At 46.0% G+C, this 14789-nt stretch overlaps 1 protein-coding gene across 12 annotated transcripts in view; it reads left to right on the top strand.

Annotated features, from left to right (window-relative positions):
- Positions 1-14789, top strand: part of PTP4A3 (protein tyrosine phosphatase 4A3) — a 213327-nt gene that overhangs the window by 186290 nt on the left and 12248 nt on the right. For 8 of the 12 annotated variants that reach the window (XM_074264615.1, XM_074264619.1, XM_074264607.1 and 5 more), the window contains 2 exons: positions 2792-3929; positions 11592-11684. In XM_074264615.1, coding sequence (XP_074120716.1) covers positions 3825-3929; positions 11592-11684 — 198 coding nt within the window. In that variant the 5' untranslated portion in view covers positions 2792-3824. The remainder of the gene's footprint in view (positions 1-2791; positions 3930-11591; positions 11685-14789) is intronic. The other 4 variants (XM_074264656.1, XM_074264637.1, XM_074264652.1 and 1 more) reach the window with 1 other exon arrangement.

Genomic DNA, 14789 nt, shown 5'->3' with positions numbered 1-14789 from the left:
AGTAAAACAAACATGTATTAAGAGCCTTTCTGTGCCAGGCACTGTGTGGGACAATAGGGATACAAAGGCAGAAATAAGCTTACGTGAATGTTTAATATGTCTTAGATGTCAAGGGAGTCAGAAAGAATTGGTAATTAGGATTTCTAATCTCTGGCGTCTTTTCCTGCACCCACTTTTCCCTGCCAGTTAGTGACCCTCTCATGCTTCTTGTTTGGAGAGGAGTGAATCCCTTTGCCTAGACATCTGCGATAAGAGCCTGGTCTTTACCTGGCTTCCCTTTCCTGAAGAGAAGAAAGTTTCTGTTGCTCGGCCCCTTGGAGGCATTGTTGGGGAAGTTGGGCTTGGGCCTGGAAGTTCTCCCTGAAGAAAATCTACTAAGTCCTGGGATCTCACCTTTGTGCCAGACCTTGGCCACCTGTTGTTCTCCCTTTTCACAGGGGAGGCAACAGGGTTGAGACAAAGATGTCTGAGATATCCTGGAGTGGTGCAGCTGTACATAAGCACACTCCTTTGTACGCTCCTATAGTTGTCATTTCAGACACAAATGTGCATACATGCAGTGAGTACCTACTGCGTTGGTTACCTGCTTGGACATGCTATCAACATATATTTATTAAGTGCCTGTGAGGGGCTGTAAACCGATAAAGCATGGGGATTGCAAAGACAACAATTCCTACTTTTAAGGAGCTTAGTCTGATGGAGGAGACTTCATCTGAACATCTATGTCCATGCAGGACACAATGCACTCATATGCATTCATATACACACAGACCTATACACATGGACCCTGGTACTCACATTTAAATGCTTGCAGGCATACTCGTGCAGATCCATCGACTGATACCCGCTCAGCACCCAGACACCTGCCCCACCACATATACAGATGTTCATTCCTATGATGTGTCTCTTGTATGTAAGCAAAAGAAGTAGATAGTCACAGAAAGGCGACAAACTGGACTCACATCCAGTCCCCTACATACATACAGTGCTTCTCTTACCTTATGTATAAATAAAAATGCATTTGGGAGACACTCAAACAGACGTACCCGTGTGTATAAAACGCCCCTTCTCCTCACTTGTGTTTATCCACACACTTATGTACAGAGAACACACACACGTGTACACACACACTTGGTGGTTAGGTCTCTGCAGCTGTCTCCTTGCCCACAACTCCTTTTTCTCTTTTCTCTCTCAGAAAGGGAGACTAATGTGCTGTTGACCCTGAGAAGAGGTGGGGGGAATTTCCCCAGTGGCTGTGTGGGGGCGGGGACCCTTGACACTAAGATTCCTTCTATCTCTGGGGATCTGTGAGCCCCAAGTTGGGCGGTAGGCCAGAACTGGGAAAGTCTGGCAGCAGCTTCCCCCTTATCTGCTTGGGTGGGGGGGATGTGGGAAGGTGTTTCTGACTGCTGCCCCACGACGTCATATCCTTCCTTCTTGACTGTTCTACCCTGACCTTCCTGGGTCAGCCGACTGACTCTGTAACACCGGAAAGTGTGGCTAAGAAACCCCAGCTGGGGCCCCCCTGGGTCCTGGTGGCTTTGGGGCATAGGTCACCCTATGACCTTCTTCCTCATGGCAGTGTGCATATCAGTGATCCTGGGTCAGAAGGAGGCGGAGACAACCGTCCCAGAGTGTTCCAAAACACTATTATCTCATTTGTTCTTTACTAGGGATCCTGCTAAGGTAGGGAGGGGGGTGGGTGAGGGGGATCATAGGATCCTAGCAGCTAAAACTGGAAATGGCCTTGGAGAGCATCTGGCCCAATCCCCTTCTTTTGGAGATGAGGAAACAGATCCAGAGAAAGGAAAGGAGGAGGGTTGCCAAGGTCATGCAGGGGATAAGAAGCAGGCAGGTTTGGACGCCAGTCATGAGCTTTTGCACTGTACCACAGCCTCTCATTAGCCACCTTTCACAGGTGGACACACTGGGGCCCTGAGTGGACATGTGGACAGCCGTGGGGTACAGTGGACAGAGCACTGGGCCTAGAGTCAGGAGCCCCTGAGTTAGAGTCTGAGTTTCAGACACTTACTAGCTGTGTGACCCTGGACAGGTCATGAAATCCTGCCTCAGTTTCCTCATCTGTAAAATGAGCCGAGAAGGAAATGGCCAATGATTTAGGTATCTCTTCCAAGAACACCCCAAACACCACAAAGAGTTGGACGTGGCAGAAATGACTCAACAATAAAAGCACATGCGGCATGTGTGTAGTGGTAGGGTCTGAAGCTAGAACGGAGTTCTCTAGGTTCTTAAATCCCATGAGACAGCGTGGTGTGGTAAAAGGGACATTTGGGTGTGGACCTCCAGATCTCTGGCCTGCACACTTGGCTCTGCCCCTGATAGGCCAAGGATTAGTTCTGTCACCTGTAAAATGATAGGAGTAGCCTTCTTGTCTCTGGGGGGTCTCAGAGCCCTGGCATCCTCTGTTTTATTTTGGAGATCCCCTCTAGTTCTCCAATGTTCTTTGGTTCTAAAAACCCGGAGGAATGCATTTTGGCCCTGGTGCTCGGTGCTTAGAGCATGGCGGCTGATTTGATCCCTTTGTGGGTCAGTTAGCAGTCCGATCACTGGCTGAGCCCTAGTGCTCGCAGCTCTCTGGCAGTTCCGTGCTCTGGGACATCAGGAGACTCCTTGGCAAGATTGTGAGAATGATGTCCCCCCCATCCTGCTGTAATCGGCAGCTCAGAGCCCCCATGTTCACCCACGCCGTTGTTATTTCATGGTAGGAGCGATGACAAGGTTGGTTCAGAATAATGGATTAAAGGTGTATTTTTGTCCCCTTTTTGCCCAGAAGTTGCTGGTCTCTGAACAGCCCGGGATTTATGGAGACGCCTGTGGGGAGCAGCTTTGAATACTGCCACGCGCAACATCGCGCCCGCCGGTGAGGAGGCGCTCGCGCCTGGCTGTCACCATTCAAGACTCCTGCGAATGGCTCCCAACGCCCGGCATCCGCCCGTGGCTGTCCCTGCTGCCTGAGCCCCCTGCTGCTCCCAAGGACTCCCCGTACCCCGATGGGGTAACGTGACCCAGGACGCCGTCACTGCCCCGAACTTTTCAGTATCTACAGAGGCCTTCTCTCCCCAGTCGAGTTCAGTTTTACGTTGCTTCTGTTCCTTGGGGTTTTTTTTAATTTTTGTTTTTTGTTTTTGTTTTTGTTTTTTTTTTTTTTTTTTTTTAAGCTTGGATTCCTCTGTTCTTTTGGTTGCCCACCCCAAGAGTGGAAGAGGGAAGGCTGAAGGAAGGGAGGCTCCTTGAGCGTCTGTCTGCTGCTGGACAGACTGGGCTGTGTACAGCCGTGTCCCACTGCCCAGCCCAGAAGGAAGCTTGGAGAACAGCAGGATCTATGGTCTTCGTCCTTGGGGTCCTCCCCTCCCCATTCTACCCCCTATAAGTATTTGGCTTCAAGTTCTGGAGTCTTGACCTGGCCTGGTTGTTACGTGTATAGGAGGGCTTTTTTGGGGGCGGGAGGAGGGTTGGTTTTTTTTTTTTTGGAAGACTTTTTGGTGATTTTTTTTCTTTTTAACAGATTAGGACCCTTGTGACAACCTTAACACGTTCCCAGAAACCGATAACATTTGCACAACATTTGTGTTGGTTTTGAGGGGTGTTGATTTTTAACTCTTCCTCTCCCCCTCACCCTCCTCACAAAGCACAGGGCTCTTTTTCTCATCTGGGTCTTTATTTTAAATTTTTTCTTTTTTTGGTGGAAGTAGGGATCTCACAGGCACCCTGGTCCCTTTTTATCTCCCCATCCTTGATCACTCCTCTGGCCTTCCCCTCCCTGGCCCCTTTCCTACCTTTCTGCTGCTGCAAGAGGCCACACCATGGCTCGGATGAACCGGCCAGCCCCTGTCGAGGTCTGCTACAAGAACATGCGGTTCCTCATCACTCACAACCCTACCAATGCTACCTTGAACACCTTCATTGAGGTAAATCCCTCCAGTGGGCTGGGATGAATGGGGACAATGGGGAGAGGCCTTGGTTCAGATATGAGCTCTGTTACTTTAAATTGTATGTCGTTAGGGCAGAACGCATCATTTCTCAAGTTTGCTTATCCATAAAACAAAGAGGGTGGATGAGGTGATTGCTGAGATCTTTGAACTTTCAAGGTGGGATTCTGGGATTTTTAGTACTAATAATCCTTCATCTCTGCAAGTCTTCGCTTGACATCCCAATGTGATGTAGAGGTAACCTTGGGTCTTTGCAGGTCCTGGAAAGGCTGAGTTTGGAGAGGTCCATTATCAGATCCTGGGTCACTAAATGATGATTCTTTTGGTTGAGAAAACCAAGACAAAATCCTATAATATCAAAGGGCTTTGATTTCTGCCAGTGGCAGTACTCCCCACACCAGTGAAATCCCAGAGCATTAAAGTAGGGAGAGATAATTGCTCACATCTCTGGCCCAGAGGAAAAAGCTGTTGTAGATGAGCTGGCTTTGAGCCCCAGCTCTGTCACTGACTTGGCGTGCTACTGTGGACAAATGTCCCTGAAGACTTATGCTGGCCACAGGGGTTATGTGCCTGAAAAGGAGTCCCACTTGTTTTCTTCCCTTCACCCAGGACACAGTGTCTTCAGCTGGTGACTGTAGCTGTTCTTTGCACAATCCCTTGGCTTGTTATTACTGCCTGATGCCTTGTCCAGCATTCTGCTACACTGTCCCTTTGGCAGAATCCAGGGGAGGTTTGAAGGACCAATTCTACTGGCTTTTAGGAAGAGCCTTGTGGTGGCAGTCAAAGAGCTTGGGTTCAAATTCTGGCTGTGCTACTTTTTAGGTGCTCCCAGGCAAGCCCTCCCCGTCCTTTTATATTGCCTTTTCTTTCAATAAAGGATTTGGACTAACTGACCTCCCTCCCAGTCTAGATCTGTGGTCCTCTAAAGTCCCTTGATGCCCCAGGTCCTGTGATTTATTATTCTATCCTGTTATCAAGGTTCAGCAGGATTTGTGGAACCTCCAGCTAATAGGTAAACTATGTAGAATCTCTTATTGTCCATAGAACTTGCAGCTTTTGATGATGATTCCTCATGGAAAACTTCTGCAGATAGCCCTCTTCCACTTCCTGATGACCTGGCTAAATTTTCCTTGAGAACTCAGGTCTGCAGCCCTTTCTCCTTACTATTGAGCCTAGAGTTTGTGGTGGGAACTCATATGTATCCTGGGTCCTTTTTGCTATCAGTACCAAACTCTTCAGGTTTCTGCCTGCTGCAACCACGGAAGTATGGAAGAAGGGAGCTGAGTAGTACCACATAGGGTAACACAGAGCCTCCCTCTCCCTGTCATCTTTCATTTGCAGATATCATGAAACTAGAAAGGAGAGCTAAATCAGGAAACTGTCAGGATTGGACCAGATCCCAATGGGTTATAGAACCATGGTTTAATCTAGTAAAGTAAAATTGAACTGATTTAAATGCAAAGTCTTGACTTGGGTGATAGAACCATGGTTTAATCTAGTAAAGTAAAATTGAATTGATTTAAATGCAAAGTCTTGACTTTGGATTTAAAAAATCAGCTGTGTGAGTACAGAAATTTTGCAAGGGCAGTAGCTCAGATATTTTGAAAGGCTGCCATTTGAGGTTACTAAGTGGCACATTGTACCAAGCACTGGACTTGAAATTAGGAAGACCCAAGTTCAAAACCAGAATTAGACACTAGCTCTGTGATCTTGGGCCAGTCACTCTTTTTGCTTTAGTTTCCTCAACTATAAAATAGGTTATTGTGAAGATCAAGTGAAATTGTAAAGTGCCTAATAGAGTGCCTGACACATAGTAGGCATTTAAATGATTATTTCCTTCCCCTTCCCCCTTGTTTTTTTGGTTTCAGAAGCAGATATCAGCTCAACTAAAAAAAAGATTTGCAAAAAAGTAGAATTGTGTAGAATTGTAGGGGTGGTAAGAACTCCCTTGGAAGTAGTGAGCTCTCCCTCACAGGAGGTATTCAGATGGAGTCAGGGATCTGTGGAGGTGATGATTCTGGATTTGAGTTGAGTCAGACCGAAGAGGATGGATGAGGTGATTGCTGAGCCCTTTTTCAGCTCTTAAGATGGGATTCTGGGGGTTTTAGGATATGAGGGACATGAGCTATCAGCTGCTTTTCTGCTCTTGAGATTCCCCAGTGGAAGGAAATGGGATTCTCAGAGAGGTTGAGAATACTGGTGAGTCAGCTTTAAGATATTTACTCAGCAAATCTGCCTTGGAGATCAAGGGGATTTCAGTTACAGAATACCTAGCATTGCAGCTCCCATTTCTCTGAGTTTGGCTCTGAGTAGCTCTGGGGAGGTACTGGGACTGGGTGTGGGCACTCCTGCCCCGAAGCACCAGCCTGAGACAGCCCCTCTGGCTTCTGGCCCAGTCATATGAAACTTTGTGGTCTCTGCTTAGAACTCAGTGCTGAAGAGGCAAAGGTCACCTACTTGATCCCCAGATGACCTAGTGAATGAGCTTTGTTTCCTTGGAGCCAGAGATAGACTTCTCACCCCACAGCTTTGCCCATGACCCTAAAACTTGGCTCAGTTAAGTGAGCTTCAAGCCCCCAAATCACTCTGTTGCCCATGATAATCTGGTCCAAATTCATTCATTAGAAGAGGAAATCAATTTCCTGAGAGAGAGAATAAGTTGCTGGAGATTGCCCATCAAAGAAGTTGCCAAGGACAAGAGCTGGGACCCCAGATCTTCAGATTTCCCCAGCCCAGGAATATCTCCTTTCCAGCAGTGTTGCCTTTCAGGCCTTGCTTTGAGAAGGGGAAGGGGAAGCCTTTTTCCCTTACTTCTGCTCTTATTCTTGAGCTGAGGCCCTTGCATTCCTTTGGGGAAGCCCCAGGGCCCTCAAAATAGCCTGTGGCATTTCGCTGGGTATTTTTATTCTCAAGGGTGGGTGGGTGGGGGTGTTTCCTCTGAGTGGGCCTTGTGCTGTCACCAGGGCCCCTTCCCAGCACATGAAGACTATTTCCAGAGGAAGGGAGGTCTAGGAAAAGAATTTGGCCTTTCCTTATCTTTGGCAGGAAGCTTGCTGAGCCTCCACCTGGGGCAAACCTAGATTGGAGGGGTGGGGCTGAGGTGGGACTGGCTCTAGGCTGATGGGGGATCTTCCTTAGGGGAATGCCCTTGACTCAACCTTAGGGAGCTGTAATTCTGGTCTCAGGCGGAGCCCTCGCCTCTCTCCAAATTTTAAACTCTAACTAAATAGGGCTCCTTGCATGGTTTTCAAGGCAAGACTACCTAGGGCTTTGATGAGAAAGAGAATGTGGCTCATTCTTGAGCATGAATTCTGTTGGGTTTGTCAGAATCCTGCATTAAGAAAAAGACAATATTTCAGGGAGTAGAATTTATAGGAATAAATGTTTTTCAATATGAAGAAATGTTTTCAAGAATCAGAACATCCCAATCAGAACAGGTAGTGAGCTTCTTATAAGTAGAAATATTCCAGCAGAGAATTTTATTCTTCCTCCCCCCTTCCATCCTCTCTATCTGTTGCTTTCCCAACCCAAAGGAATTGGAGTGGATTCCTACTGGAGGAGCACCAGGATTCTAGACCCAGGGGCGGCTGGTTTGAGGAGCAACAAAACAATATGAACTTGGAGTCCAGAGGGCTCTGCTGCTTAGCTTTGGGCAAATTACCTCCCCTCTTGAATTCACTTTTCTCATCTGCATAATAGGGTCACTTGGACTCCCTAACTTAGTGGACTAGTATTGTTTTGAGAAGGAAGGTTAAAAAAATAGCATTTGTTTATTTAAATGCCTTATGTGTGCTTTACCTTATGCTAGGCAGTTAGCAATACCCTATTTTGATCCTTACCATTGCTCTTGGTGGTAAATGCTATTATTGTCCTTTTACAATTGAGGAAAGTTTGACATAGAAATAAGTGACATATTCAGGATCACACTGCTTGGAAGTCTTGAGTTGAAGTTGAACTTGAGATTGTAGACTCAGTACTCTTATTCACCACATCACTCAGCTGGTTGTGGGGAGCAGTTTGTGCAGTGGCGGTGGTTTATTAAGGATAGGGAAATTGGGCTCCCAGCTCCCTATTGGATATGTGGAGAGTCACTCCTGACCAGGACCCTAGCTTCTTGGAGTTATCACCTTCGTCTCCCTTTTCTGTGAAGTATAAGTGCAAGGACCCATTAAAAGTCAGTGAGAGGTCAGACTAAGTCATCTCTTTGTCTGATATTCTGCATCCTTCCATCTGCCTTAGTGAGGCTTTCAGACTGAAGGATTATCCTGAAAGAGGCATAGGACTGTGGCTGTGTAGGAAAGGAGGGAGGGAAAGAGGTAAGGAAAAAAGAAAGGGAGGGGAGGGAAGATGGAAGAAGAATGAGAGAAGGAAAAAGAAGGTAAAGAAGGAAGGAAAAAGAATGAGGGAAGGAGAAAAAGAGGAAAAGTTGATGGAGGGAGAGGGAGAAAGGAAGGAAAGGAAGAAGGAATAAAGGGAGAGAAGGAAGAAAAAGTAAGGGGATGGAAGAGAGAGAAGGGGGAGGAAGGAAAAGAGGAAGGAAGAAAAAAGGGAATGGAAAGAAGAAGGAAAGGAAGGAAGGAGAGGGAAGAAAAAAGAGGTAGGACAGAAGGAAATATATAGTGCTTGATACTTTGCTAAGCAGTTTATAGGTGTGCTAAGCACAACTAGTAGGGGAAGGAAAATATTGACTGTAATGGAGAGCACCTTGAATTTCTGGAGCCTTACTTCCCTTACCTGTAAAATGGGGATGGCAGTACACTGCATACCACGGGGTTGGGAAGACAAGCTTTGGAAATCTTTCTGTTGGGCGGTGGAAAGGAGAGCCTTGTGGAGGCTGGCCTCCAAGCCAGAAGGAGCCAGTTGAGGGTTGCCTCTGACACATGACTGCTGCTGAGGCCCTGTGCTTTCTTTTTATCTGTGGGGCTGGGGGCTGATCTGCTGGCTATCTCTTTGGCTATCTCTTTCTTGGGTCCCTCCCTGCACTTACTCCTCCCTTCCACTTGCCCTTTCCTTTTCCCTCCCCCACAAATCCTTCCCCATCTTCTCTCAGCTTTCCTCTCTAGACCAGGCAGTGATCACACGGTGTTCCAGCACCCAGGCCTGTCCTTGGCCGGGTCTGAGGGGAACAAAAGATAGGGCCGAGCACAGTGTCCTCCCCCGGCCTGGGCCCCGTGGCTGCCTGGGAAGGGAAGTAAAAGCATGGGGCCCCGGGAGGGAGATAGAGAGGGTGGCTGATGAGGAAGGCCCCTCGTGCAGTGCTGGGGAATGTTAAGCGCCTTGGCCTGGCAGTTGGGAATGTAATCCAGTCTGTCCCTGATGGCCTTGTGACCTTGGAGCAGTCCCTTTTCTGTTTAGGTTTTCCATCATCTGATCTATAAAATGAGGGGTTTAGAATACATGGGCTCGGAGCACCCTCGTGCTCCAGGAATCTGTACATACATCAGAGTGTCTGATCCTGAGGCCCTGGGCAGAGGGCCACAGGGCTGGCTCAGCTCAGTGCCAGCAGCGCCTGCTGCCAGGTTTTCTACCCGACTTGCTCTCAGGCCTCCCATGTCTGGGGGCCCTGAGGAGGGACAGGAGGAAAGACACTTCCCTGGGGAGGATCTTTAGCTTTCAGAAAATTCTCTGCCTTTCTCAAGAGTGCCCAAGAGGCCTGTGTTTTAAGTATCTCTATTCCACCCTATCTTTAAGGATAGAATGATCTGGGTTTTTCTATGCTACCCAGTCCTCAGATGCCCTGGCTGTGTTAGCAACAGGGAGGGGCTGCCCTGCTCTTCCCTGACCCTCAGGCCCCTCTGCTTAGAAGGGGCTGGGAGGTTCCAGCTTGGGCCTTGCCGAGGGGCAGAATCCACACTGTCGGTGCTCAGGGCTGAGCCTCAGGCCTTGGTCGGTTTCCAAAGTGTGAGGTGATTATTATTATTAAGGGTGAGCAGGTGTAGATTTGGGAGATTTCCTCAAGCCTGGTGGTACTCGTTAGTACTTAGCACCTTCACTACTAGGGCTCTGGGGATAGACCTCTCAGTCATTAAGGGCTTCCTAGGAATCTGGGGTCAGAATCTGGGATTATTTATTATTTTAGAGGCAGGGTAGTCCTGTGGATAGAATAAGTGGAGTCGGGAAGGCCCGAGTTTGGATCCTGCCTCAGACACTTGTTTTTGGGCAAAAGTCACTCTCAGCCTTAGTTTCCTGGAAAATGGGGATGATAAGAGCACCATTCTGAGAATTAAATGAGATAAGATCATGTAAGCCGTTTGCTTTTCGGTTACATCTGACTTTTTGGGGTCCCTTTGGGGGTTTTCTTGATAAAGATACTGGAGGGGTTTGCCATTTCCTTTTCCAGCTCATTTTTCAGATGAGGAAACTGAGGCAAATAGGGTGAAGTGATTGCTGAGGGACACACAGCTAGTTCAAATGTGTGATAAATTTAAAAGATACTCTTCCTCACTCCAGGCCCAGCACTTTCTTCACTTCACTGTCACCTAACTGCCTTTCACATGCGTGAATTACTGGGGGCAGCTAAGTGGTATTGTGGATAGAGCAGCAGTTCTAAAGTCAGGAGGAGCTGATTTCAAATATGGCCTCCGACACTTAACCCTTCCTGGCTGTGTGAACCTGGGCGAGTCACTTAACCCCAACTGTCTCAGCAAATAAGCAAATAAATAAATAAACAAAAACAATGTGCGAATTACTTTTATAGATCTTAAAGAGGTATGGCTAGTGGAAGAGAACAAGCCTTTTATTATTTACTAGGTGCCAGGACTTTCCAACCCCAGGAAGACACTAACTGTGTGATCTTGGGCAAGTCACTCAACCCTGTTTGCCTTAATCTACTAGAGAAGGAAATGGCAAACCACTCCAGTGTGCTTGCCAAGAAATCCCATGGGCAGCATGGTCCATGGGGCCACAGACAGACCTAATTGAATGACTGAAGAACAACTTCCTGACTCTAAGCTTAATGCACTTAATGCACAGTGTAATATTTAATAGGAATAATGCTCACCAGCACAGTAATCATACCAGACATTTAGCTCTTTAAAGTCTGCAAAGTGCAGTACATCTTGTTTGAGCTTTATGACCACCCACGAAGTAGGTGCTACAGGTAATTGCCATTTTGCAGATTAAAAGACTGATACTAGGTGAGAGTGAGAGAGATGCCCAAAATCACAAAGGAAGACTGGCACAGAGAATTGACCTGAGGGTGGGCAGTCATGGTATCAGATCTATTGTTCTAGTCACCATCCATTGGATTTGGATTAAAAAAAAACAAAAAACACTTGGTTTTTACTTGGTCTCCATCATTGTTTGATGTTTGACCCTGGGGAGATTAGTTCTGTGAGTTTTCTCTGTCTGTGAGTTTTCTCTGTAAGATGGACATAGTGATATTTGTGGACCCCCTTCTCATGAGGGAATTTGTGAGCAAAATGCTATAATCTGGTAGGTATTGTTTGTGGTTATTATTATCATTACTATGATCTCTTCCCTGTTTTTCAGGGAGCCTTCAGGCCAAATGGAAGCTAAGTTCTTTTGTTGGAATTAGTTCCCTGTGGCTTTTTCTTTGAAAAGGAGTAGGGTGGAGGATGGTCTGGAAGCTGGATTTTGGGGTTTCCTCTCCTGAGTGACAAATTTCCTTTTTTCTTGCAGGATCTAAAGAAGTATGGGGCCACCACCGTGGTTCGAGTATGCGAGGTGACCTATGACAAGACCCCGCTGGAGAAGGATGGTATCACTGTCATGGTGAGCCTCTGGACTTGGGCCATTTCTCTCATCCGATGGGATGTCAGAAGTTCCAGGGATAGGATGGGGGGCTTGGCAATGAGGGCAGAGAATTAATAGTCTCTTAGATCTTGAACTGTCTGAGCTGTTCGGGGCTTTAGAACATAGAATGTGAGAATCGGGAAGGACCCTAGAATCCAATCCCCCAATTTTAGAGAAAAGTAGATCAAGGACTAGGCAGTAAACAGTGTCTTGGCCACAGTGATACAACAAGGCATCTGCTGAACTGGATCTGGACCCCAGGGCTCTCTCAACTGGGCTGAGGCTATTCCCTATTTGTGGTTTGCTTTGGTACTCTCAATGAGTTTGAGCAGCTTCCTATCAGTTCCAGCATCAAAAACAAAATGTTTTTTTTGGCTTTCAAAACGCTTCATAACTTAGCCTTCTTCTACCTTCCCAGTCATGGTAGGTTATACCTTACCATGTTTTCTTCCATCCCGAGACTCCTGGCTTCCTGGCTCCTCCAAGACACAAGAATTCATCCCGTGGCTCTGGGCATTTTCTTTGGCTCTTCCCCATGCCTGTTCCCCTTTCCTTCTGACTACTGAGCTCCTTGGCTCCCTTTAAGTTACAGACAAAATCCCACCTTCTGCAGGAAGCCTCTTAACTTCAGTGCTTTATATACCTCTATTGATTATTTTCAGTTGATCTTATCTATAACTTGTATGTATTTATTTGCTCCTTATCTGCCCCGTTGGATTGATCACTTTTTTATTATTTTTTACCTTTTTTTTTTTTTTTTTGGTATTCCTAGCACTTAACACAGTGCCTGACTCTTAATGATTATTTTTCAACTGGCAGACTGAGTTGTAGCATGTTAGCAGAGACTTTAGGTTAAAGCAGAGATAGAAGAAGGGGTATGTGATGCTGTTGTATACAAACTCACCTTCATCTGTGCTCTTGGTGCATGTACCTATGGATTGAGTAGAAATCTGTGGGTGTTTTGTGGGTATGTGTATATATATTTTAAAAATTAATAACAGCTCTTTATTTTCAAAATATATGCAAAGATAGTTTTCATATTTACCCTTGCAAAACCTTATGTTCCAAATTTTTCTCCCTTCTAACTCCACTTCTCCCCTAGACAGCAAGTAATCCACTAAATGTTAAACATGTGTAGTTCTAATGTACAGATTTTCATATTTATCATGCTGCAGTATATATGTATTTGTGTCCATAGTCAAGCCTGTATGAACACACATGCTTTCTTGTGTGTGAATTTTGAGTTTAGAGATTTAGTGAAAACATTTTGTCAAATTGGGTATAGATTGCTGAATGCAGTGTGTTATTCTGTTGCAAGGTTTAAATGGTGAGGCTGGAAGCATTCAGGGAAAGGATTAAGTGAAGAATGGCTCCAAAAGGTTTCCTAGAACTTGGATAGAGTAGGACCCTGAAGGACAGGTGGGGTAGAGGTAACCGGAGCTTTGTTTCTGTGGGCCCCAGGTGCTCTCAGCCAGCTGATTTAGGCTTTGGTTGAAATTAGTCCTAGCTGTCCCCTGGGCTGCCTCTGGGCAGGTAGGGAGCTGTTTCCTTGGCTTTCCTTACTCCAGGGAGGCCTCAGCTCCCCAGGGTCTCAATCAGGTGTGCTGAAGCTTCATCAACAAGAACAGGAAGGCAATTCATGTTCTTGGGCCCTTCTTCTGGTTCGAGAAGAGAACACGACTGTTTCCTTCCCAGGGAATGTCGAGTCCCCTCAGCGGGTCATTGGACGGATTGGAATCGGATCTGGCTGACTCCTGTGTGCTTCATTGATTTTGGCTCTGGGCATTTTCTCTGAGCGTCCCTTATGTCTAGAGTGCTCTCTTTCCTCATCTCTTCTTACTGCTCCCCTTGCTTCCTTCAAGTGCCAACTAAAATGCTGTCTTCTACAGGAAGCCTTTTCCAACGCCTCTTAATTTTAATTCCTCCTTTCTGTTAATTATTCCCTATTTATCCTTTATGTAATTTGTATATACTTAATTGGATATTGTCTCCCCCTGTTAGATTTTGAGCTCTTTAAGGCCAATTTTATATGCCCAGCTTAGCATAGTGCCTGGCACATAGTAAATATTAGCTTTCATTATTTTCTTTATTGTTGGGGGCAGCTAAGTGGTCTGGCCTTGATTCCCTTTCTCCTAGAGCACCACCTTCCACAAAGCTTTTAGACAAAGTGGCATTTTTTTCATGGAAGGACAAGAATATTTTACCAAGGTTATTACATGAGATTTGTTTTCTTGAGGCTCACTGGTTCATTGGTCATTTCATTTCCCAGATAATCAGCAAGCATCCTGAAGGGCACTGTCACTGATTTTTCCTTGACTTGGATCAAAGTCTGCTAGCTTAACAAACCTTCAGGTGATACAAAATTAGGAGAATTCCCTGAGGGAATTAAAAGCCAAAGAGAGCATCATAGGCTGGAACATTAAGTCAACCTGAATGTGATAAAATTTAATATGAATAAATGTTGAAGTCTTACATTGGATTAAAAAAAAAAAAGTTAACATCACAAAAGTAAGTTGGGAAAGGTAATGTGGCTACATAAAAGTTCTTCTGAAAAAGATCTGAGGGATTCTGGTAGGAGAGGAGTATGAGTTAGCAGTGTGCCATAGCTGCCTCAGACTTTGGGATCTTAGGCTGTATTGCTGAGATAGAGAATCCCTCTACAAAATCTCCAAAAGGGAGATGATGATTTCATTGTACACTGCCTTAGTCGGTACATCTGAGAGGATTGTGTTAAGGTCTGGAGACCACATTTCAGGAAGGATGCTTATGAATCTGGAGAGCACCCAGAATGATGGCTAGGCTAGTCTAAAGCCCTTGGAGCTTTCTAAGCTAAGGATATTGAACTTGTAAGAGAAAAAGACTTAAAGGGAACATGATGATTCATCATTTTTATGAGGGACTGTCCTATGGAAGACAGGGATGTGTATAAAAGAAGGGTTTGACGTGTTCTGTTTGGCTGCATAAGATGGAACCCTATAGTGATAGGTGGACATTGTAAAGTGGAAGATTTAGGCTTTATGTGGAAACTTCCTAGTAATTAGAGCTTTCCTGATAGAATGGGTTACTTTGGAAGGTTATGGATTC

Source organism: Sminthopsis crassicaudata, chromosome 1 (assembly GCF_048593235.1).
Source record: "Sminthopsis crassicaudata isolate SCR6 chromosome 1, ASM4859323v1, whole genome shotgun sequence".
Lineage (NCBI taxonomy): Eukaryota > Metazoa > Chordata > Mammalia > Dasyuromorphia > Dasyuridae > Sminthopsis > Sminthopsis crassicaudata.
This window is presented reverse-complemented; position numbering and strand designations above follow the sequence as displayed.